The sequence below is a fragment of the Brassica rapa genome, chromosome A06 (assembly GCF_000309985.2).
Source record: "Brassica rapa cultivar Chiifu-401-42 chromosome A06, CAAS_Brap_v3.01, whole genome shotgun sequence".
In the NCBI taxonomy this organism is placed as follows: Eukaryota; Viridiplantae; Streptophyta; class Magnoliopsida; order Brassicales; family Brassicaceae; genus Brassica; species Brassica rapa.
Window position 1 is genome coordinate 19,704,731 of NC_024800.2, and position 25,049 is coordinate 19,729,779.

Consider the following 25,049-nt stretch of genomic DNA (forward strand, 5'->3'; position numbering starts at 1 on the left):
TTTTTAAATGAGGTTCATCACGTTATATGAAAAAAACAACAGTTATAGTTTTTTTCATATTGTAAACTGTCTTCGTTTAACATGAGTTAGGGTTCTTTTCATCATTGCCTCAGACAAGTTTGAGTTACAGAGTTGCGTTGTGTGTCTGTTCGTAATCTATTTTTTCACCGGTGAATTCTTCATCTCCCCATCTTAAATCGCTTGATCTTAAATGTTTCTGATTTGTAGCATTTATGTAAACCATATATATATGATTCTCATCTTAGATGAACTCAATCTGCATCTCCACAAAACTCATTGATTCCTCTTAGCTTTAACGATCTAATAGAAAATGTCTCTCTGCTTCTCCAGTTCGGCGTTTCCGGCATCCGTCACTCAACCTTCGAGTCTCTCCGTGTTGGTCGTAGTAGTCAGAGCATAGCCTCTAACCTCCTCGCTTATGGGATTCCCTGAACTTCAAGAAAGACAGTGAGTTTATGGGAATCACGGTTCTCTTCCTTGATGAAAAGGTAAGTTAATCTTCGGTTTCTCACACTTATTTAATATAATTATTTTTAATTATTATAATATTGTTTACATATTCCGTGATTCATGAGATCATTCCCGCCGGACGTGCTAATCATTACATGCCATCTTTGAAAGTTGGTTCCATTGTGAAAGTCGATCGTTTTGAGGTTGTTAGGTGCTCAAGCATGTACAAGATAATTGATCATTCATTCCTCATTCGTTTTATCTCACCAACTATTATTGATGAAGTCATCACGAGTGCTCCTGAGATCAAGCTCCAATCATAATTAGACTATTTGACAATTTTCAAGTGATTGCGAACACAAACCTAAAACACCTATGTATATTATTATACTAGGGTCGGCCCGCCCTACGGGCGGGATATTAGTTAATTTGATATTCACTAAATGCTCGAGTTGAAATTTGTTTTAAGATTCAAGAATTTGGTTATCTGTTATGTGTTACTTATTAGTATGTGGTGATATAGTTGTTTTTCGATTATTCTTGCTTTGGTATTGTATCAAATTAACTAATTGTCCAATTCATAATTATAGATGTACAAATGTGAATTTGTGATAAAGTTTGATGACAATACTGTTTTTTTTTAATTCTTATTCATAGTAGAGTGTGCATGTGTCAGAAAGAGGCCTATAACAACTTTTATGTTTTTGTGTATGGATTTTAAATATATATTATTTTGTATAATGCATACTTGCTCTACAATATTTGCTTGTAAACTAAAAAAATTGTTTTCTATATTTTTAAAAGGGAAAATATTTAGTCTAGAATATAACATGAACATATGTATTGACTATATATAGAAGTTGGGTGTTATTTTAAAATGACATATGTATAGAGATTTTTCAACCATTACTTCACTCGCACAAAACATTTATAACTGTAAATACCTTCTTTTAAAAGCAAAACTAATAAAAGCGTGTACAACAAATGTATTTTGATATATATTATATGCATCAAGTTATAAAGGTTGGAAACATTGCAAAACTATTTGGAGCAAAATTTTTAACTTCACGATCTTCATCTTGACGTCAGTTCAGTGTCGGCCCTGGCCACAAGAAGAAGAAGCATGAGCTTCCAGCTGACACGATAGTAAGTATTTTCCTGGCCATATATTTACAAAAAATGACTTTAGCCTAGTGGTTCTAAGAGAAATTACCAGTGCTAGAGGTGCTGGGTTCAATTACCCTTAACTGCATTCATTTATATTGGACCTAAATATAAAATGGGACACGTGTCACTCCCAGAACGCACGAATTGATGAGGTGGCTTCACGGGAGAGAGACAAACATTTCTTTATATATATAGATAGATTGCATCTGGGTTTATTATATATTTCGTTATCATAACTAATATTTAAACTCTCAGATGTGGTTGGGCAAATCCATTCTGTCCAAGGCTCTGGCCTTAGCAAAGAAACAAATCGAGTCGTTATCCGTCAACTCTTTGAACCATAAGAAACAATCAACACACAATTCCCTTTATATTATTATCTATATTGTGCTAACATCAATAATCAAAAATATTTTCTACCCAAATTATGTGGTCGTTTATTTATCTCCCTTACTTATCAAACTAATTTTGCACAAACATTTATTTTACAGCTTTAAAGAAACCTCAACAACCCAAACAATCAAAACACCAAAAGCTAGAATTCCAAAAAAGACGAATCATTAATGATCACCTCTCTTTTTTTTGTCTAATCTTATAAATAAACATCAAAACAAATACACCAAACCAATCACCTCAACTAAAACTCAACGACAAATACATCGAGTCAACTAAATAAATACAAACTACACGGCCAGCTATTTAATAATTTACAAACTTACTTTCGCAACGACACATACATCGAGTCAGCTAAACAAATACAAACTACACGGCCAACTATATTCAAAATAACCCTAACAAATATTGAGATGAAATAAGAACTATGTCCACAACTCCGCGCTTGCGCGGAGGCAATGCCCCTTGTATAACAAAGAAATAAGTTTTAAATAGAAATACAAAAATATTTCGTGGAAACAAAATTGAGAATAAATTAAAATTTTAGAACTTTAATAAATAAATAAAATATTATTTTTATATACTATTAACAAACCTTTTTCTTAATTGATGTCCGGTTTTGAATTCAAGTGAAAAACATAAATACTTTTAACTATTTTTCAAATACCCCAAATTTTGTAAATTATGTGGAGGCCTAAGACTTCGTACCTTTTTCCTAACACTATTGGCACGCCCCTGTTCATACCGAAAGAAACAAACTAGAAAATCATACGCATGTTTAGCATATAGAAGAACACAAAACATAGTTCATTTTTTTTATGAACTTTTTATAACTTAAATAAAAAAGGAACCGTATAGTTTAATTTTTAAAAGTCCGGGAGACAAGGCCAGAATGTCCGGTTCGGTTCACCGGCTCGCTATCAATTTTACTACTAAAACACAGCGTTTCGGCCTTCTCTTAAATTTCACCTCTTTATCAATCTTTTTTTGCTATCATCTTCTCCAAGCTTGGAGCCTTTTTTCTTCCTTCATCCTCTGATGATTGAACAATGGCGTTCTATCTATCGAGTTCGTTAACACCGACCCACTTATCAAACCCTTCTAAGACCAACGGAAGCTAAGCTAACTTCCAAATTCAATCTCTTTCCCTCACGAAGAAATGGGTTGATTCATCGAGCTTTGAGTCTACTGAGTCACAGGAAGAAGATGCTGAGTCAAATCATCTCTTTGAGGTTTATCTTTCTCTTTTGAGTCAAAGTTTAGGTTTTTATTTTCTCGAATTGAATTTTGAAGAGCACGAAAGCAATTCCGGAGTCTGAGTCTGCTCATTGACCCAACACGTCATGAAGAACACTTTCCTATCAGCAAGCTTTAGTTTCTTCTTCAGACCACGCCCTGATGATTTCACTTCCTGTAGTGCACCAAAGATCAACCTTTGGAGGTGAATCACATCATCGACCAGATTCAATTCGAATTTCAGACTGCCACTGAGGCTTTTATAAGCTGAAGAACATGTTTGCTCCAAGCAAAACGAGAGCACTTCCTTCATAGTCCCAGGTTGTGCATTTCTGACCTAACACTGATGAAACACTCAGCACCATTGTTGCTGCCCCTAACGAATCAGATTGCCATTCTCCGTTATAGATACAAAGAGTAAAACAGTAACTGTATAAAACATCAACCAAGTGGATTGCCAACACCGGAGATGGCTTTGTGGACCTAAGCTTGCTTAGTGGATTGTTGAGTAACAGATCCAACCCCTGGACCCGTTACTGTCGCCGATCGGCCTCTGTTAACACTCTGAGGCTCCTCCAACACCTCTTTTCCAGATCTTTCCCCCTTGTACATCGTTGGTTTGATCGAGTCGACTGGGTTGGAGATCAGATCAGACGATATCAGCCTTGCCTCTCGCTGATCTACCTTCTTCAGCTCGAGTCTATTAGATGTCCCACATCGTTTAATGATGTGATCTTTGGGCAATATATATGTATATGGGCAATCCTCCACTTTTGAGCTAGTTTTTGGGTGTGAGTTAGGCCCATCACTAATATGGTATCAGAGTCCATGGTAAAAGCCCAGCAGATGATTTCCCATATAAAACAGTTTCCTACTCATGTAGCCTGTACAAATGGTCCATCTTACTGTGATATGTCCGAGATGTTGGACTTGGGCTGTTTCCGATTGGATCGTTTCCCATCCACATCTTGAGAGGGGCTATTAGATGTCCCACATCGTTTAATGATGTGATCTTTGGGCAATATATATGTGTATGGGCAATCCTCCATTCTTGAGCTAGCTTTTGGGTGTGAGTTAGACCCATCACTAATACACTCGCCATCAACCGCATCATCTCGTTTATCCGCTCCTCCATGGTCGAGAGCTTTCCTTCCACCGCCACGAACCTCTCGTCGTCATGTTGGATCAGCTCCGCCACTTTGTCGTCGTTCTTCTTCGGTGCCATCGCAAGTGTGCAGGTACGTCTTGCTCTGATACCAAGTTTGTTACGACTAGGGATTCAAACAATCGATTATAAAGAACGATATTGTATTTACTTAGAAAAAAAGCAAATACAATGACAGAGTTTTTCACAGGAGTTCTCTCTCTCCTATAACAATGATCGATCATCTCTCTCGATAACCAAGTCCCTCATTCTCTACTACTTTTATAATAAGCAAAAGCAATTAAACACGTCACCAACATCAAGCTCTAAGGCCGTTACTGACGATTCCTCCTTATCCTCTTTATTCCTTATTCCTTCTAGAAGCGTCTTCCTCCTTAAGCCGTCTTCTGTTTTGGGCCTCTCCTCTGTTATTGGTACAGAATCGGTGGCCTTATAGACTCGTACGTAACAGTCAAACCACCTAGCTATAAATTGACCCAACAGTTGCGTATGTATCATGTAGGTCGTGTTTTAATGGATCAATGTAGATGGAGAGATTAGGAACCGATGATAACTGTTGTCGAAGTTACCCTACATGAAATAACGAATAAGTATACTTGTTTTACCAACGCCAAGGAACAGGAGTGTTGGGCCTATTGTCTTCAATAATATAAGATTAGTGGTTGAATTTGCGTTATTCTTGCCCCGTTTCAAACACTTAGGCCGAACTCAGATTCAGCCACCGTACACAATCATAAATACGCCAGAACAGATAAACGCACCGAATCAAGAGCTAAAGTTTTTGATAAAATAAAACTCGTAACATGGATTCAGATCATTACAGGACTCATTCCATATGTATTACCCTATCAATGTAATAATACAAATTCTTCTGAATGGTCCAAGAATCACTATCATCTAGATATTTAGCAGCAGCTACCCCTGTGAATCTGAGAAGATGTAAAAGGTTCTTAGACCTTCTTCTTCTTCTTGTCCAGGTATGGATATTTCTGGTACAATGAGATACTACTGATCACGAGAGGAAGAGCTACGAGGCAATACGATGAAGGCGGTTTTCCTTCAAACGCAAACTGCAGCAGAGCGGTGACAAGTAACGCTGAGACAATCACAAATCCCTTTGGAAGAAAACAAAAACACATGCACATAAGCTTCAGTTCTTGTTGCAGAATATTGAACTGTATAAGAAATGATTAGGAATGTTTACCTTTCGTACACCACCGGCATGTGATGTAACTAAGCCAACGAGAATCCCACCAAGTGCATTGCTTATAACTGGGACCTGTTATAACAACCACAGTGCATAGAGACATTTAGAAATAAGAGTGTTTCCATCGACAGAATCTTTCAGGAGTTGGAGATAGCAGTTTACCATGGTTAAAGCAGTCCAACCATGAAAGAAACCATGTCTTTTGATGGCTTCACCATCTGGAGATTTAAGGGTACTTGCTAACATGCAGAGGCTTCCAACAATAGACATTTCTACTGTCATTAAGTATGATGAATGCTTCTTGACCTGAGAAGCCCATTGGCATAGAGAAGATGCTAAACCCGAGAGCACAGAGGCTACCAAGACCGGGATGATTCCAGAAAACAGCACCTGTTCAGGATTAATGCCACTTGAAGAAGTCTTGTTAGAGCCTTCACCAACACTTAGAAGGACTGCTGCCATGATCAATAAACACAAAGCTCCTATTTGTTGCACTGATTGCTTCTGCCTACAAGATCACACCATGTATGACTTATTCAGGCAATCGCACAACACATCTCTAGCTCATGAAAATACAAAGTCCTGCGCACATAGAACTTGGAGCACACAAGATCCTAGGGAGAAGAAAATATAAGGACCTACCTCAGAATGATAAATGTAAAGAATGCAGTGAAAAAGATTTTGGTCTGATTGAGAATAGAAAAGGTCAAGGAGTCAAGACTCCTGTAGGAGATCTGAAGCAAACTGTTCTGAAGTGCATATATGGCTGCAGGAAGTCCTGATGCAGTCAAGGATCCCATCAACGTCCACTCTTTTGCTAACCCCTTCAAACTGCCATCTCTTGCCATGAGAATCAGAGCACATACGACCTGAAAACAAAGCACACACAACCGAACTTTCAGAAACAGTATCTCACAATTGTAAAATTACAATATTGTTTTTTTTTTAAAACGACCAAATACCTTAACAATCTCGCATGTCAAAACAGATGAAGTTACAATAACCTCCTTCCTGCAAAAAAACATCAATCAAAAACCATGACAAGAGGCAATCCATTAACCGTACAAGAAGATACAACCAAAATGTACTAGCGACAAAGCCTCCTAGTAACTAACTATCCTCAGTATCACACAGAGCATAGAAATATCCTTTTCTCACAGTAACAAATGGACTAGTGACAACAAAGCCTAACTAGTAACTAGCTATTCCTCAGTATCACAATGAACATAGACGTCGAACTTTTCCAAATAAAAAGTCAATACCAAGTAGTATACTATACACTAGTACCCTCAAGAGTAGCATTAACAGCTAAAACACTGTGATGAATATAGCTAATTCGACAGGCCACGGACACCATTATAGCAATTTAGCTTCACAGTGATCATGCATCGTATTTTCTCACAGTAATAACCACAATAACGTAGGTTTCCAGATTCAAGTTTGAAACTTTAATCACTATTAAGAGCAACAATTGCAGATTGAATCGATCAAAGCATACAAACAGATTACGAAGAAATCAAACTCCAACTCTGCATTAAAACAAAATTCAAACAAAAAAACTCGCATTTTCCAGAAAACGAACCCACTAAATCACCAAGAAGAGAGATTTAGAGGGCATTAAGGTTGTACCCGATGCAGCGTTTGGAGATCAGAGGCTGTGCTCCGTACTGAAGCGTTAGCAGTAAGGAGTAAAACAAAACCTTCTTCGACGGACTCTTTGCTCCGTTAGACGCCGCCATGAATCCCATAGATCGCCTTCTTCGCTGTTGGTGGAGAATGTGTTGTAGAAACGATAAGAAGGAGAAGAACACTTTTCTCTTTTCTAACTTTATACTTCTTCTCTTGTGAAGATCTACCAACCCGGCGCCGTTTTGTTTGACAAGTAGTTACTTATATTTAGAAACATATTTTGCAAATTAATCCATCACCTTTACTAAATCTAATAAAAAGGAACAAACATTACTAGTTAAGTCCTTTTTCGATTATTTTCATCATATATTATGACAAATCCAATTAAATAGAATGTGAAAACAATTATTATATAAAATCCAATATATTAAAATACAATTTAATATTTTTTAATATTTATCTTTTTGATTTAGATTTAGATGATGTAGATATGGAGAGAAAAATAGCTAATTATATTTACAAAAATCAAGAATAATTGAATTGATTTGTAAAACTCTTGACCAATGAAAATTTGAGCCAATCGTTCAAAACGTGGTTTCGAAATGTGAAAGGCCAAATACTGTATATAGCATGTGGTAATGTTTTTATAAGTTCTCCAACTTGGACAATGATTTTTTTTCCGGATATAGAGATTTCTCTACCAATCGTCCAAAATTAAAAAAAAAACAAAAGATTAGGGTTATAAGTGAAATGTCAAAATCAACGGCTGTGATTGAAACTTGAAAGCCTCCCTATATATATAAATAAATAAAACTCTTCTTCAATCCATTTGTTTATCAGAGAAGATTGTTCCTTTGCCACACCACAATGTGTGGGATACTCGCAGTCCTTGGTTGCATCGACAACTCTCAAGCTAAACGTTCTCGCATCATCGAACTCTCTCGCAGGTATCTCACTCTCCCCCTCCCTTTCATTGACTCATCCATTTATATAATGATGAAGCAATGCACTCACGTTATAGCCAACCGTTTATGAGTTCGTATCCAAAGGTTTCAACCTTTTTTAATCGTGGGCAATGTGTTTGTTTCAAAAAGATCTCATCTTTGTGGAGAATTGTTGGGCTAACTTTTGGTTTGTGTATAGATTGAGGCATAGAGGTCCTGACTGGAGTGGACTCCATTGTCATGAAGATTGTTACCTTGCTCATGAGCGTTTAGCCATCATCGACCCAACTTCCGGAGACCAGCCTCTCTATAACCAAGACAAGACCGTCGTTGTCACTGTACTTTTCTCTTTTGATACCCTCTTTGTTGCTTTCTTCTCAGTAAGTCTCATCATGAATGGATGATCAAAATGTGGTAATGATTTTCAGGTCAATGGAGAGATATATAACCACAAGATTCTGCGTGAGAAGCTGAAGTCTCATCAGTTCTGGACTGGTAGTGACTGTGAAGTCATTGCTCATCTTGTAAGTAGAAGAGTCTGAATAGTTTAGTTAGTTTGCTCTAGCTTTCAATTTTGGGAGTGTGTAACTCTGAACATCTCTATTGTTTGCAGTATGAAGAACATGGAGAGGAGTTTATTGACATGTTGGATGGAATGTTTGCGTTCGTCCTTCTCGATACACGCGACAAGAGTTTCATAGCTGCAAGGGACGCTATTGGTGTCATCCCCTTATACATCGGATGGGGTGTTGATGGTATATATATATTCCAAGTACTGTTTTAATCTTGTCTCATCAAGTAGTGTATAATGTTTAGTAACTCTTCTTAATAGGTTCTGTATGGTTTGCTTCTGAGATGAAGGCACTTAGTGATGATTGTGAGCAGTTTATGGCTTTCCCTCCAGGCCACATCTATTCAAGTAAACAAGGTATTCTATTATTATTATTATTATACCATTGAATTAAACTTGAGGCATTTTTACGGTTTGTAGTTTCAGTTGAAAGTTGTGTTTAACTTGTAGGAGGGCTTAGGAGGTGGTACAATCCTTCATGGTACTCTGAGCTGGTTCCTTCAACCCCATATGATCCTTTAGTCCTCCGCAATGCTTTTGAACAGGTTATCCTCAAAATGTTCAGTCCTATTGCTGTAAAAGGTTTTTGAAGCATGAACATGATCTTTTTTGTAGGCTGTTATAAAGAGACTAATGACTGATGTGCCTTTCGGAGTTCTTCTCTCTGGAGGTCTAGACTCGTCCCTCGTTGCTTCAGTTGCATTACGCCATTTGGAAAAATCTGAAGCTGCTCAATGGGGTTCACAGTTGCATACATTTTGCATTGGTTTGAAGGTTTAAAACTTAACACCAGAACTCTTACAGTGTGTTTTTTGCCCCTTGGGAGATACTTAATATATATATTCTGTTGTTGCTTTTCAGGGGTCGCCGGATCTTAAAGCTGGCAGAGAAGTTGCTAACTATCTTGGGACTCGCCACCACGAGTTTCAGTTTACAGTTCAGGTGATTCACCTCCTTGAACCAGATTCTTTATCATATATCTTTGATAAGACAGTTTAATATCTTCTTTTATCGATAACTTCAGGATGGGATAGATGCAATAGAGGAAGTTATTTACCATATTGAGACATATGATGTGACTACCATAAGAGCTAGCACGCCAATGTTTCTCATGTCCAGAAAAATCAAATCCTTAGGTGTAAAGATGGTTCTTTCTGGTGAAGGCTCTGATGAGATTCTGGGAGGGTACTTGTACTTCCACAAGGCACCTAACAAGAAAGAGTTTCACGAAGAAACATGCCGAAAGGTCTCTCCTTTTCATTTTTTTGCTCTGCTTTATTCTATCACTGAATCTTGTTTATCTTTTGCTTTTTTTTACTTAAACAGATCAAAGCTCTTCACCAATATGATTGTTTGAGAGCTAACAAGTCAACATCTGCTTGGGGTGTTGAAGCTCGTGTGCCTTTCCTAGATAAAGAGTTTTTAAATGTGGCGATGAGCATTGATCCAGAGTGGAAGATGATCAGGCCTGATCTCGGGAGGATTGAGAAATGGGTGCTACGCAATGCCTTTGATGATGAAGAAAAGCCTTATCTGCCAAAGGTTTGCTTACCTACTTACTCAGTTCTGTTTCTTGCAATCACAGTGTTTATAGGTTCTAACACAGAGTTCCTCTCATCTTCTGGTGAATTACAGCACATTCTGTATAGACAGAAAGAACAATTCAGTGACGGAGTTGGGTATAGCTGGATTGATGGTTTGAAAGATCATGCAAACAAACATGTGAGATATATATACTTAAGACAATTTTTTTTTTGATAAAATGACTTTTTGACATACTTTCTTGATTATAGGTCTCTGACACTATGCTGTCAAACGCAAGCTTTGTCTTCCCAGACAACACACCCATGACAAAAGAAGCTTACTACTACAGAACCATTTTCGAAAAGTTCTTCCCTAAGGTAAACTCTAATCAGTGTGGTACAAGTATTTAAAATGTTGGTGTTGGTCATAATCTTTATTCTTGTATGTTTTATAGAGTGCTGCAAGAGCGACTGTGCCAGGAGGTCCAAGTATAGCTTGCAGTACAGCGAAGGCTATAGAGTGGGATGCAACTTGGTCAAAGAATCTTGATCCTTCAGGACGTGCGGCTCTTGGAGTTCATGTCGCAGCTTATGAGGAAGATAAAGCTGCCAATGGTGCCCTAAGAAGTTAAGACGGATGACAAGAGAACGTTACAAGCATTCCCATGAATCCCCAGAGTTCCTTCAAATTTGATACACGTTGTCTGCATTTGTACCTAAGTTGTAGTTCTTGCGTCTTGTTTCAGACAAATCTTGGAAGATTTATATTTCAGATTTTGAATGTTATTTGATGAATCCACACTTGTCCGCAACTTCTTGTATTCGACTGGGTATGTAAGTGTATTTCTTTGTTAGGTATGTATCTTTACAACAAAAAGGACTCCGTGGCCCAATGGATAAGGCGCTGGTCTACGAAACCAGAGATTCTGGGTTCGATCCCCAGCGGAGTCGCTGCTTTTGTTTTTTGGCCCTGTTCTTATCGCTTGTATTAGCTTTCAATTTGGGAGTAGACTTTTCAGAATCGTATGTATTCTTTTTTAAAAAGACAGATAACCTAACCTTATTAGTTGTACATACCTCTATGGCATCTTAACTTTTTCTTAAAAAATATTATATTAGCGTAATCAAATTTGAGTAGACGAAGTAACTGCTCCATTTCATACTTTAGCTTTATCGCCAACCACGTTAGCCATCCATCGTTTTCTTGTTTACATAAAATTCGAAGAAATGAAAATCTCGTTCCTTTCATGTATTTTTTAAAAAATATAAATCATCCGTGTCTTCAATCTACATATTTGACTAACTTCTTGTTTACATAAAAAATTGAAGAAATGAAGTTCCTTTCATTTATTTTTAAAAATATATATCATCCATTTCTTCGAAATACATCATTATAATATTATTTAAAAAGTCAATTTCTTACATATCGCAATCACGTTAACTTTTATGGTGGTTGATTACGATGATACTCTTTATCAATCAAATATATCTAATTATCATTATTAAATACTTTTTAAAAAAAATTCCTTTTTTATTTAGGTTTTATTTTTCTGTGTTTTTTTCAAAAAACTAATATAATAAATAAAATTTATAAATTTTAAAAACGAAAACATATTTTATATATATAGTGTAATTCATAATAAGGAAAGTTCACAAAATAATTTTGATTTTAAAGTAGAAAAATAATTTTCCCTTTTTAAAAATAATCTTAAAAACATAATATATATTTTAAAATTATTAAGCATTTTATTTAAATCAATCTATTTCTCAAATTATTACAAAATAATTTAATAACATAAATTTAGATATATTTAATGAATAAAATTTAATTTAATCTTTCTTTTTTATTTAAGTTCTCTTTTATATTTTTCAAAGAGCAATTCTCCTAAATAGATAATTTTCAAGTTTTGATCACAAAAATAGACCACAAATAGGCTAATGATCAAAATGTTTCATTTAATAGGTAAAATGACACTACTACCCTAGATATATATATATATATATATATATATAAAATTATAGTTTTAGATGATATGTTTTCAAATTCGAACTTTTTTATAATTTTTTTTCAAATTTTTTTTTGTAATTCGAAAATACTTTTTGTAAATATTTTTCAAATTTTTATATTTATTTTTTATTTTATAAAATTTTAAATCTCAATCACAAATCCCCACCCCTTAACTCTAAACCCTAAAGTTTAGATTATTTAACACTAAGGGTATAAATGTATATTTACCTGAAATATTTTGGTCATTTTGATTCTTAAAATTTATATTTGTGACATAAACGTTTTTTAGTGTTATCCTAGGATATTTCTTTTTTTCAAATTTACATATATGATAAATAAAATTTAAGAAGAATATATTCTTACATATATAATGTGATTTCATAAAAAAAAAATTTAGAAAAATAATCTTGATATCAAAGTAAATAAATAATCTTCTCTTTTAAAATTTATCGGTTATGTTTTTATGTAACTTTGTACCTATCGTCATTTTTTTTATAATTTTCTTTTTTCCAAATTAACATATACTAAATTACTAAGAAATCAAAATATATTTACACATCTAAGATGAACAACCAAACTAATACAATGAATATAAATAGTTATACTTTAATTTGACGGAATATATGTAACACAATATACCCACAAAATGAGTAACTTGACCAAGTCAATTTTTTTTATACAAAATCAAACATTAAATTAAAATAATATATTTTATTTATAGTAATATTTTTATACATATAAATTATAGAATGGCTCAACATATTACAAATAATTATGAAATTTTTAAATAGTTTTTGAAATATATATATAACCAACTGTTACAATTATGTCTTATGTATAACTTATATATATATATATATATGTGCATAAAGTTTCAAAAGACTATCATTGTTATATTTATTTATATAACTTTGAATCGTCAACACTTTAGTTTACTTTTATTATTTGATTCTCAAAACGACATATATTGAATTATACATAATATTACTAAAATATGTTTACAAATCTAAGACAAAAATCAAACTACATTAAAATAACAAAATTAATCAAAATTTTAAATTGTACAACAAAAATATTATAGTTAAATCGAAAAAATAAATATTATCTAATATATCCAAATAATAACTAAACAGTCAAGATATTATATATCTAAAATTATACGTCTAATTAAAATAACATAGTGTTATTTAAAACTATTCATATTGATTATAAAATAAATAACAGAATAATTAAAACTAAAATATTAATAAATTATTATAATATATTTATTTTATAATATTTATTTTATAATATTTATATGCATGCATAATCACGGAAAAATCACTTAGTATTTAATTAAATTCCAATACTAACAACGCCATTAAGTAAACCATGGACTCATCATCGTCCTCGCTTTCCACATCGTATCTCAGTATTTCTATAATATAATAAAAATAATTTAATTGAAAAACAGTTTGATTTTGGACTTATTCTGAATTGACCAAGTCCAAAGAACGTGTTCACATTCTGCTTATTCGCAAGTTTCTCCATCTCAGCGCACGTTTTACATCACATTTATTGACAATGTACCGATCAATTATTTACATTTATGCCTGTATACAATTAACTTTTCTCTTCGAAATTGAATTGTAGCAAAAAAGAAGACTTGTGTTTCAAAAAAAAAAAAAAGAAGACTTTTATATTATAAAAACTTAACTAGGTATCATATCCCTCCTATATCTCTTTTTGTAATAATGATTTTAATTACAGGCTGGTTTGAGAAAAAAAACAATTGAAATAGTGATTACTTGAATTAGTTTTATACATTTTCAATCATTACTAACCTTTAAATTTAAAATTTAAAGTATACAAATATAAATGTCACAGAAAAAGCCATTTCCTCTTTTTTTCTTCAAGACAGCTGTTAAATGATTTATTAGGACAATATATGTGTCCATATATTGAATTATTTTTAGATTTAATACTAAATGCTTAGAGATTACTTTCTTTCTTTTTTTTTTTGTAACACAGGGATTACTTTCTTTATATTCATAAAATAACTTTTGAGATTTCCCGTAACGTTATTTAAGTGAGAAGACGTGCATCAACCTTCTTCATCTCATTACAACGAAAAAAACACAACAACACAGAGAGATCTCAAAGTAAGTCTGATCCCAAAAACAACAATGGCGTCTCTAAAAGTCCCGAGCAATGTCCCTCTCCCCGAAGACGACGCCGAGCAACTCCACAAGGCTTTCTCAGGTCTCTCTCCCTTTTGATCTAAACAAAAGTTTCCATCTTCTAGTCTAGACTTGCTTATACTCATCACGTGATGTTGTTTTGTTGATCATAGTCACGATCTACTACATTTTGTTGTGATTAGGGATGATTTTACCTGTGATCCCTCTTTTCTTCTTATACTGATCCTGTTATGTTCTTCAATCACTAGATCAGGATCTTATAATATACATTAATGATGATGAAAGTGTCAAGTGTGTTTTTTTTCCCCTTATAAAACCAAAGCTTTTTTCTTCTTACATTACACATAGATCCAAAAAGTCTACTTTGAAAGTGTGGTAAAAGAGACAACTTTATGTTCCCCCTAAGATGATTTGTGTTTAAGCATTTTTTAAAAAAGTGATGATTTTTGAAATCGCAGGATGGGGTACGAACGAGAAGCTGATCATATCAATCCTAGCTCACAGAAACTCTGCACAACGCAGCTTGATCCGCAGCGTTTACGCCGCTACTTACAATGAGGATCTCCTCAAGGCTTTAGACAAAGAGCTCTCTAGCGACTTTGAGGTTTGTTATCTTTATTTAATGGTCTCCACTGATTATCTTATAATATAACACTGAGATTTGGTTCTTTGGTTGTAACAGAGAGCTGTGATGTTGTGGACGCTTGATCCAGCGGAGAGAGATGCTTATCTGGCCAAAGAATCCACCAAAATGTTCACCAAGAACAACTGGGTTCTCGTCGAGATCGCTTGCACAAGGTCTGCTGTTGAGCTTTTTAAGGTCAAGCAAGCTTACCAAGCTCGCTACAAGAAATCGCTCGAGGAAGATGTTGCTCAACACACTTCCGGTGACCTCCGCAAGCTATTGCTTCCTCTGGTTAGCACTTTCAGGTACGAAGGAGACGATGTGAACATGATGCTCGCAAGATCTGAAGCCAAGTTGCTTCACGAGAAGGTCTCAGAGAAAGCTTTCAACGATGATGACTTCATCAGAATCTTGACCACAAGAAGCAAAGCACAGCTCGGTGCTACTCTCAACCACTACAACAATGAGCATGGAAACTCCATCAACAAGGTAACAACTTCAACTACCCTTCAGTGCTGCCCGGTTTTTTGGTTCGGATCGGTTCGGTAATTCTATTTTTTTGGATATTTTTTATAAATTATAATATATATATATATATATATATATATATATATATATATGTCGCACAAAAAAATAATAATATATATATATAAATTAAAAATAATTAATATTTTCACTATTTTTTTAATGTTTAGGTACCTGTTCGTTTCTCGGTTTGATTCTGGTTCGGTTTCGATTTAGAAAAATAGGAACTGTTCGGGTTTTGTAAATATCTATCCGTGTTTTCAGTTTTAGTTTTTTCGGTTCGATCGGTTCCATTCTGGTTCGGTTTTCGGTTTCGGATAATATGCTCATGACTACTACCCTTATTATAATATCTTCTTCAAACAGCTGATTGATTATGTGTTGAATAATATTGCAGAACTTGAAGGAAGGTTCAGATGATGATTACCTGAAACTACTTAGAGCTGCAATCACGTGTTTGACATACCCTGAGAAGCATTTTGAGAAGGTTCTGCGTCTCGCAATCAACAAAATGGGAACTGACGAGTGGGGACTAACCAGAGTCGTGACTACACGAACTGAAGTTGACATGGAACGCATCAAAGAGGAGTATCAGCGTAGGAACAGCGTTCCTTTGGACCGTGCCGTTGCTAAAGACACTTCTGGTGATTATGAGGACATGCTTGTTGCTCTTCTTGGACATGGGGATGTCTGAAACTGAAACTGAAACTGATTCTATTTCCCTTTTTATTTTCATGGTTTGTTTTGAATAAAAGAGTTGTGAAAACTGGTTCTGCAACTATATCTATCAATGCTATTTGAGTTTGTTGATTTGAATCAAAATCTGTTTTCTTAAATACAATCTAGAGCACAAGCTAAAGCAAAAGCTTCGTAATCTAAGCAACTACAGCTTTTACAGTCTCTACTACTACTACAACATGCACAAAGCTTCTCTTTCTTGTTGATCAACATCTTCTTCATCTCTATAGCTTGGACTTTTAAACCTATCTTCAACAAGACAGGGCTCCCATCTCCAAACAGCGGGGTTTTTGATTCACTCATCACTATAAATCTCTCCATCTCCATGCCCCGTGACTCGAAAACCGATTCCCATGAGACCTCTCCTCTCCCTACAACCTCTGATCTCGATGACTTCCTTAAAAAAGAAGCTGTTTTCCTCCTCCTTAACTCGAAAATGACTCTTTGTTGCTTTAACTCCTCGACTGCTGCTTCGTTGCCTTGACACTCCAGACCAAAAGATTGATCCCATACGAGATTTTCTGATTTCTGACAGAGCTCTCTTGTGTTTACTTCTATCTTTCTGTTGTGTCCTGCAGAGAGATAGAATCTAACGAACAGAGTACTAGCTTGTGACTTGATCTCCACGTTTCTTGCTTCTATTACTCTCACTTCGCATTTTAGTGAACTAAGTTTCTTCCCCATAACACCCATTTTTTTTCTTTCTTACAAAATCAAGAATCAAAGATGAAATTTTGTTGATGGATATGTTGATGGAACAAAGACTCTTGTATTTATCTATCTTATTAAAACTCAAGTACAAAATTGGAGTGTTTGGAGACTTGAATAGGACTTTTAAAAATTTGGAGTGTTTGGAAACATGGATTGCAGTCTTTTAAAAAAAAATATTTTTGTTTGAAAACAAGGATATTAATATTAAGAAAAAAAGTAATGGGCTTATGTTTTTTTTTTAAATTGAAAGTTATCTAGGCCACTTTTAAAATATACCAAAATGGGTCAATCTAATTCCCTAAAAAAAAATTTTTTAAACTAACCATAAAACAAAATTTAAACTTTATATACATATTTCAAATCAAAATAATAATTCAAATTTGATTTATATCAAAAATTGATTCAAAAATATACATATATTCAAAAATAGATTTTTACTAAACTATTTTTCAATAACCATTATAAAAAAATATTGTCAATATATATAAGAAAAACATAATACAAAGCCCAATTTGAAATACCAACTCAAATTATGGTTTTCATATTTCATATTAAGTTTTAAAAATATAATATATGTAATTATTTATATGATGGTATGTATAAAATACTATTAATTATATGATTACTTATATGATGGTACATATAAAATACGATTAATTATATGATGATAAAATACGATATATAATAATGACTAGGGATGGGCTTTTGGATACTCATACGGGTTTAGTTCTGATCGGTTTGTATTTTGGGTTTTCGGGGTCAAAGATTTCAGCCTTATTAGAATGTTTCTAAATTTTGGTTTGAGTTCGATTTGGATCTTTGCGGGTTTGGTTTGGGTTTGGATAACTAATTTAAACTATTTTTAAAGTCTTAAATCATTATATATTTTATATTTCTCAAAATGTATAAATAAAATAATATATTACGTATAAATTTGAATAACATATGTCATAATACTTAAGCTTAACATATCAATTGGCTTGATTTAAAATTTTGGATACGAAATCAATAATTATTTTAAGTATTTTTAGTGATTTGAGTATACTTTAACTATTTCAGATATTTACTTTTGACTATCTATATATATTTTCAAGTATTTAAACCAATTTAAAAGTATCATTTTTGATGTTTTATATACGTTAAATCTAAAAATAATTAATATATATAAGTATATAAATCTATTTTTAGATAAATTCGGATACCCAAATACTTCGGTTCGGATCAGATTCGGTTCTCTAAATAACAAAATTTTGAATAATTAGAATATTTAATCAATTTATGTTTGGGTTTGGTACTATATCTTTGGATCGGTATCGGTTATGTTCCTCGGATTCATTTTTTCAAATCCTAATAATTACATGAAAAACAAATACCAACATATTTTTCAAAATATACACCCGCGCGCCTGCGCGGGTCAAAATCTAGTATATCCTTATGGTGGAATGTGATCATAATATTCTATTAGTTTATGTAGTGCATAACACATAACTTTTGAGTTTCTTAGTGGTAGTTTGTATGATTCGAGATCTTAGTAAGTGGTCCTAGATTTATCCATTGTAGAATTCCAAAGGACAACACTTTGTTACTTACTTTAGCTTTAAAGTATAGTAATAGACAATGTATTCATATTAAAAATAACACATAGGGGTTTTATAATACATGGGTGGACTAGATCATGACTTGGTGCATATCCTCATTGCTCCAATAAAAATTAACCCTTGTGTTGTGTTAATACGATGATCTTTTATAATATTATGGAAGTGAAGCAAGTTTTGATCTTCTCTGTCCAAAATCTTATCAAGAATCAAACTCCAAATCTTTTAACTGGACCCACCAAAATTTAATTTGGATTTTGTCACAAAATCACTGACTACACCAGAAGAAGTATTAAAAATTCTGTTGCCATGTTGGAATGTAAGGTGTAACTTTGTGCACGAGGATTTAACCCAAAAGCCTACGTCCAAAGAGACATGCTTGTGTTGGCCCATATAACGGCTCATTTTTCACATCTGTATTTTAAATTTGAACCCATAAGGTTATACGATTGTTTTTTGTTGAGTTTTATCTCACAAGAAATACAAATTAACTAACGAGTAATTTTAACACAAAGCCCTAAAAGTACGCAACCTTGAATTGTCTAAAATATTAGTTTGTATGCTAAGAATATACCACATCTAGCAGCTTGCTATGTCTCTTGTTAATGTATGGATTAATAAACTGACTTTTCTAGGATACAGAAATTGATAATAATTCATCTCTCAAAGCATCATCTTAGCCGGCTGTTATTTTGAAATTCATCTCCATCTCCGATGGACTTCATATGTTTATATAAAGTTTTATCCAAGTTTGTAAAGTTTTTCTCGTTTCTTTCTATTGTTTCTTTGATTTTATTCGATTCCACTTTTCTAAGAATGATTTTGGAAAGCTGAGATCTATTCCCGTTCTCGGTGGTTCTATCTTCGAGTTTATTATTATCTATAAAGATGGCTTTTGATATTAGATTTCAGTTTTTCTCGAAGTTTATTAGATCTTGGTTAGTTTGAATCAAATTTCTCTGAAACGATGGTGCGTATTGGCTACTGATTTCCTGTTTCTATGGCGTTCAGCTGCTCTTTTCATGAGCCTCTCATTCCGGTGTGTCCGGTGGTTCTCCGGTTAAACTTTCCGGCAACATTTTCAAAATCGGTGAAGAAAGAGATGTCTCTGCTTTACCGCCAAGTGTCCATCTGCCGCATGGTGACGCGTTTGGCCATGAGTTGTCGAGCCTCTTTTTTCCTTTGGGGTTTGCAGTTGCCCAAGTTATCATGTTAGTTTGGGCTTTGTTCTTTGGGCCTCTTCTTTGTTTTTGTACTATGCTAGCCTTTTGATTTTTAATAAATTGAGATGACAAAAAAAATACATCTTAAAATAAAAATATATAAACCATTAAAACGAACACAAACATTTTTTCTAATCTTAGGATGTTTTAAGTCCATAGAGAGACTTAGATATATTAATCTCTAAAGAGATTAGTGCGGTCCACCGATGCACTCATTCCAGATATTCACGTAAGGCCTAAAAACATGACTTTGTATTAGTGTGACTACACAGTTTTAATCTCGTGAGATGAATCTGGATCTCTCCATAGTCCACCTACCACTAACACCCCAAAACACAAAATCATAAGATTATAATTTCTTTTCAATGATTAAATACAGTGAAACTTTTATAAATTAATAATGTTGAAACTACACCAAAACTATAATTTTTTTATTAATTTATAAAGATATTAATTTATCGATATACTAATTGAACCAAAAACTCAAGAGATTATAAAATTATATTATCTTAAAGAGATTATACTGTATTTGGGAGATGTAGCTGGTCAAATGGAATGTCCACTTAAAAGTATACAAATCTTTTACTTTTGTCATTTAAGATTTGATACATTTAATTACAGGTTTTCTATCTCTATCAAAAAATTTATATTTCTAATAACATTTGAGAATCTTTTAGCAAAATAAGTAAAATAAACAACATTTGAGAATTAGTCCGTCTACGTCAGATATTATAATCTAACTACGTTTATTAAATTTCCTCTTTGTGTAATTGTTCATAACAGCAGTGAATCACCTGAACGTTGTTAACATTGATATAGGAAATATTACATGAGCAAATTAACTTAATGACAGTCTACATCTCAGTTAATAATCATGCTTATGAAGTTAGATCACCACAACTATTTCGTCACTTTAAAAAAAAAAAAAAACTATTTTGTGTCATTTTCTTTTCTTCTCTCGTAATATTTTTTTCAGGACATGATTAACTCAGATTTTTAGTCGGAGTTCTTAACTCATTATTTGACATTTTTTTGTTTTTTTTAACACTTTTCGGCTAAGTGACAGCTTTTATATCTCATATTTAAGAGACGGTTCTTAGCTGTTTTTAGTTAAAATATAAAAAAAATCTAAGAACCGTCTCTTAACCGAAACTAAGAAACTCTTCTTATTATTTTTATATACAAAACGATAATATGACTATTCACCCGTAACAAAAACTATTATTATTAGTTTATTATGTAGAATAGTAGATCATATACACAATCAATCAAATACGAATGGGTTTGTTGGATGCTAGGCCGTTATTCACTTTTCTCTCATCCAGCTTAATTTGCTTCCCCCTGCACTCTAAGCTACAAAATGCGTTGTCCCCCCTGCGACAAAAAGTACAAATATATTTTCCATCATATGTGATAAATGATTACTTATACGATATCTATAAAGATATACGCAATATTAATAAACATATATTTAAACGGTTGATTTAGAAACATAAATTCGTACCTATACATATAAATGTCACGACGATGGCAGAGATTTTGATTGCAGAGGCTACAAGTCCTCAAGAAGTCATTATCGTTCTTAGTAGATATCATCACCGTCGGATTATGAATGGTTAGATGATCAGACGGCTGAGATGCAATATGATAGGTGGCTGTATCGTCTGTGATCGTTCTCATGCTTGTTGTTCTCTTGATCAAAGAGCCGCGACGCTTTCCCAAGACCATTCTTTCTCTCTCTAATAAGAAGCGTGTGAATTCAAGTGGGAGATAGGAGGCAATGGGGATGAGCAATAGAAGCAAAACACAAGTTATTTAAAAGCACACAAATGGAAGAATCTAATAACAAAGATAATGTTGTTTAATTTTGTAACATTATTAAATTCAAATGTCCTAATCATAACTTTGTGTATGTACAGAAAACCATATTGGTGTAACTCTGTAAGTAGTGAATTTAAATAAAGAGCTGATTAAGACAATTAATATGACCAAAAAATTTAAGCAATCAATTAAAAATTGCATAAGATGTGCAGTTTTCATACCATTTTAACTTTTTTTATAACCTAGGATATTCGGAGGTATTTGGCGGGCTGAAGTATAAACAGCTAATCTTTTGAAAACTTATTCACCAATGCCCGCTAGATTTTATTGATTATAATATGAACTAAGTTAAGACATGCACCATGCGCAAGATGAAATTATGTATACAAATAATTTTTACATATTAAAATTAATTTTGTGTTCATTTACTTATTATGTACATAATTAAATTAAAGTAAGCACATAAATCAAAATAATACTTCTTGTTTGTTGACAATATTTTTTTGGTAAGTAAATCAAAACAAACGTTTTATTTATTTATATAGTGTATAATTAAATTTCAATGATATTGAGATAGATATATAATATATTTTAATATAAATATTTATTATTGAAACTTCTTGCTCATATTATTTTATTAACATTTGTATCTTTGTTTTAACAAAAAATAAATAAATCATTAATCACAAAATTTTCAATGTGAAATTTTATCAATGCAAATTTCAAAATCAAAATATTAATGTTTCAATATGTTTTCAATGCAAATTTTGAAATTAACATATTGGGATTTTTGCAAAATTGACCTACAACTTAAAGTCAAACACAAAACTAACCTCCCTTTTTTTTGAAAATTGGTTTTGCCCTATTCACCCCACAAGTTCATATAATTTACGAAAATGCCATCAGTTTTTTTTTTTTTTCCGAAAATGACATTTTTACTCTCTCACCCTCATCATCTTCAAGTAATTACAAGATTGCCATTGTCATCAATACCACAACCACCATGAACAACCAAATTTGAAGCTCTTAATGCTCCCAAAATCGATTTACCCTTCTTTTTTTTTCCATTCTTGTGAACTAAACACAACATATCTCTCACTTTCTCTCCACAATGAGCTAAAAAAACCCAAGATTTTGATTCCAAAATTTTTATGGTTCATAGAGTCATAGAAGCTAACGATTATGGGTGGGTGACTTTCGTTTGTGATTCTGTGTGCTTGGAGAAGCCTTATGTATGCTAAGGAACTTATATCACCAATTTAAGGTATGACATCGAGTTTTTTTCCAGATCTGTTCGTCAGACGACTTACTTGGGAAGTCGTCTGGCTGTAGACGACTTACCTTTCAGTCGTCTGGCTGTAGACGACTTACCTGGAAGTCGTCTGGTCAACGCAGAAGTTATTTTTGCAATTGACTTTGAAATCTGTAACCTGAGACGACTGAAAGTTAAGTCGTCTACTATTGTTTGGTTTCAAAAAAAATTCCAAAGAACCTAGACGACTTACATTTCAGTCGTCATAGGTTAGTTTTGCATTTGACTGGATAATTACAGAAGTTTGACTTCCCCAGACGACTTACATTTCAGTCGTCTGGCAAAAATTAAAATAATAATATTTTTTTTAAAAGTGGACGACTTAAAGTTAAGTCGTCATAGGTTAGTTTTGCAATTGAAAAAAAAACTTTAAGATTTAATTATACACAGACGACTTATAATTCAGTCGTCCACCAGACGACTTAATTGTAAGTCGTCCAGGACTTTTTTCCGAGATTCTGGTCAAACCTCGTAAATCCTGGACGACTTACATTTCAGTCGTCTGGTGGACGACTGAATTATAAGTCCTCTGTGTATAATTAAATCTTGAAGTTTTTTTTTTCAATTGCAAAACTAACCTATGACGACTTAACTTTAAGTCGTCTACTTTTAAAAAAATATTATTATTTTAATTTTCACTAGACGACTGAAATGTAAGTCGTCCAAAAAGTCAAACTTCTGAAATAATCCAGTCAAATGCAAAACTAACCTCTGACGACTGAAATGTAAGTCGTCTAGCTTTTTTGGAGTTTTTTTTTAACCAAACAATAGTAGACGACTTAACTTTCAGTCGTTCGAAATAACAGATTTCAAAGTCAATTGCAAAAATAATCTCTGCGTTGACCAGACGACATATAGTTTAGTCGTCTAGACAACTTAGATTGAAGTCGTCCGCGTCTTCTCCACTAGTTTTTAAGTCTTCTATGTTAGTTTTTGAATAATTTGTATTTTTAAGAGTGATAAGTAACTTCAAGATATGTAAAACTCATATTTACAAAATATGTTCTCTCCCTTAGTTTTACTAAATTTGACTAAGTTTTTCAATGCAAACTTATAAAAAATATGATATGCTTTGACTAGTTACTATTGTTTGTTTCCATCTCTTACCAACATTCTTGTTTATTATGATGAGAAAAAGGCCATTGGAGTTTATGATTGCATATGAGAGATCCAAAGATAAGAAAAAGGCTACTAAAGTCTATTATTTCATTGATTTGTAAATGTGTTAAGACATTGTTAGCACATTTAATACATCTTGGAAAACATTATTACTGATTTTACAAAAAATTCACAACTAAAAGAGTATACATGCAATTCACAAAACAGACCACAAACAAAACTATTATAGATCATTCATCTACAAAGACAAGCTTGGATTCCACTTGAGTAGACAAGACCAGACAACTTTTAAGAAGTCCAGACGACTTCCAGGAAGTTCATACGACTTTGCCAGAAGACTTTTAGGAAGTTCAGACGACTTCCAGACGACTTTACAGGAAGTCCAGACGACTTTTAGGAAGTCCAGACGACTTCCAGACAACTTCCAGACGACTTCCAGACGACTAACAAGTAAGTCGTCCCAGAAGTCTTCCAGATCTGAAAAACCTGCATATTAAATCCAGATCTGAAAAACCTGCATATTCAAAAACGTTCAAATGGCTTAAAAACAGAAAAAATGAGTGGAAGATTAGATAAATCTACCTTTACAGAACACACAAAAATATATATCTAAAAATAATAGATCTACCTTCAAATTAGTGGAAGATGAGTACCATCTAATTAAAAACCTGCAAAAAAAAAATAGATTAGTAAGAAAGACATGAGACAAAATTGAAAAATTCATATAAAGTTTGGTGTTTTCAAGTCAAAGAGATTAGAGTGGGTTTGGAGAGTTTTAGTTTGGGAAAAAAGTAAGAACTTTATACAACAAGAAGTTACCAAATGAAGAAAAATCAGACATATGAACTTACCAAAACGCTCAGAAAAATCCAGACGACTTCCTGGA

At 33.3% G+C, this 25,049-nt stretch overlaps 5 protein-coding genes and 1 non-coding gene across 6 annotated transcripts; 3 read left to right on the forward strand and 3 right to left on the reverse strand.

Moving 5' to 3' along the window:
* Positions 1-5,197: 5,197 nt before the first annotated feature.
* Positions 5,198-7,520, reverse strand: LOC103873923 (UDP-N-acetylglucosamine transporter ROCK1). Its single transcript, XM_009152327.3, has 6 exons — positions 7,269-7,520; positions 6,602-6,650; positions 6,282-6,508; positions 5,802-6,147; positions 5,637-5,711; positions 5,198-5,547 (listed from the first exon to the last, which is right to left on the reverse strand). The coding sequence occupies exons 1-6, from the start codon at positions 7,385-7,387 to the stop codon at positions 5,383-5,385; spliced, it is 981 nt and encodes a 326-aa protein (XP_009150575.1). The 5' UTR covers positions 7,388-7,520; the 3' UTR covers positions 5,198-5,382.
* Positions 7,521-7,958: 438 nt separating this feature from the next.
* On the forward strand, positions 7,959-11,127 carry LOC103873925 (asparagine synthetase [glutamine-hydrolyzing] 2). Its single transcript, XM_009152328.3, has 13 exons — positions 7,959-8,215; positions 8,412-8,550; positions 8,641-8,736; positions 8,826-8,967; positions 9,045-9,140; positions 9,234-9,328; positions 9,399-9,557; positions 9,645-9,725; positions 9,808-10,029; positions 10,110-10,325; positions 10,419-10,505; positions 10,577-10,684; positions 10,762-11,127. The coding sequence occupies exons 1-13, from the start codon at positions 8,136-8,138 to the stop codon at positions 10,936-10,938; spliced, it is 1,698 nt and encodes a 565-aa protein (XP_009150576.1). The 5' UTR covers positions 7,959-8,135; the 3' UTR covers positions 10,939-11,127.
* Positions 11,128-11,184: 57 nt separating this feature from the next.
* On the forward strand, positions 11,185-11,257 carry TRNAR-ACG. The gene has a single exon. It is a non-coding gene; the product is annotated as a tRNA-Arg (tRNA).
* A 3,046-nt stretch (positions 11,258-14,303) lies between these two features.
* On the forward strand, positions 14,304-16,480 carry LOC103873927 (annexin D2). Its single transcript, XM_009152330.3, has 4 exons — positions 14,304-14,555; positions 14,953-15,098; positions 15,177-15,608; positions 16,042-16,480. Exons 1-4 carry the CDS (start codon positions 14,480-14,482, stop codon positions 16,336-16,338), a joined length of 951 nt encoding a protein of 316 aa, XP_009150578.1. The 5' UTR covers positions 14,304-14,479; the 3' UTR covers positions 16,339-16,480.
* Positions 16,426-17,284, reverse strand: LOC103873926. Its single transcript, XM_009152329.2, has one exon. The coding sequence runs from the start codon at positions 17,073-17,075 to the stop codon at positions 16,476-16,478; it is 600 nt and encodes a 199-aa protein (XP_009150577.1). The 5' UTR covers positions 17,076-17,284; the 3' UTR covers positions 16,426-16,475.
* A 2,198-nt stretch (positions 17,285-19,482) lies between these two features.
* On the reverse strand, positions 19,483-22,202 carry LOC103873928 (protein INCREASED RESISTANCE TO MYZUS PERSICAE 1). The gene is made up of 2 exons (XM_009152332.3): positions 21,416-22,202; positions 19,483-21,285 (listed from the first exon to the last, which is right to left on the reverse strand). The coding sequence occupies exons 1-2, from the start codon at positions 21,637-21,639 to the stop codon at positions 21,180-21,182; spliced, it is 330 nt and encodes a 109-aa protein (XP_009150580.1). The 5' UTR covers positions 21,640-22,202; the 3' UTR covers positions 19,483-21,179.
* Between the last annotated feature and the right edge of the window lie 2,847 nt (positions 22,203-25,049).

Excerpts from the sequence above, each read along its gene's own strand:
- LOC103873923 (XM_009152327.3), bottom strand. The coding sequence starts at position 7,387 with ATGGGATTCATGGCGGCGTCTAACGGAGCAAAGAGTCCGTCGAAGAAG. Across the intron at positions 6,509-6,601 it reads TGACATGCGAGATTGTTAAG|GTCGTATGTGCTCTGATTCT; the intron begins GTATTTGGTCGT and ends CTTTGTTTTCAG. Across the intron at positions 6,148-6,281 it reads TTTACATTTATCATTCTGAG|GCAGAAGCAATCAGTGCAAC; the intron begins GTAGGTCCTTAT and ends GTGATCTTGTAG.
- LOC103873925 (XM_009152328.3), top strand. The coding sequence starts at position 8,136 with ATGTGTGGGATACTCGCAGTCCTTGGTTGCATCGACAACTCTCAAGCT. Across the intron at positions 8,551-8,640 it reads ACAAGACCGTCGTTGTCACT|GTCAATGGAGAGATATATAA; the intron begins GTACTTTTCTCT and ends AATGATTTTCAG. Across the intron at positions 9,726-9,807 it reads AGTTTCAGTTTACAGTTCAG|GATGGGATAGATGCAATAGA; the intron begins GTGATTCACCTC and ends CGATAACTTCAG.
- LOC103873927 (XM_009152330.3), top strand. The coding sequence starts at position 14,480 with ATGGCGTCTCTAAAAGTCCCGAGCAATGTCCCTCTCCCCGAAGACGAC. Across the intron at positions 14,556-14,952 it reads ACTCCACAAGGCTTTCTCAG|GATGGGGTACGAACGAGAAG; the intron begins GTCTCTCTCCCT and ends TTGAAATCGCAG. Across the intron at positions 15,609-16,041 it reads ATGGAAACTCCATCAACAAG|AACTTGAAGGAAGGTTCAGA; the intron begins GTAACAACTTCA and ends ATAATATTGCAG.
- LOC103873926 (XM_009152329.2), bottom strand. The coding sequence starts at position 17,075 with ATGGGTGTTATGGGGAAGAAACTTAGTTCACTAAAATGCGAAGTGAGA.
- LOC103873928 (XM_009152332.3), bottom strand. The coding sequence starts at position 21,639 with ATGGTCTTGGGAAAGCGTCGCGGCTCTTTGATCAAGAGAACAACAAGC. Across the intron at positions 21,286-21,415 it reads CGTGACATTTATATGTATAG|GGGGGACAACGCATTTTGTA; the intron begins GTACGAATTTAT and ends TTTTTGTCGCAG.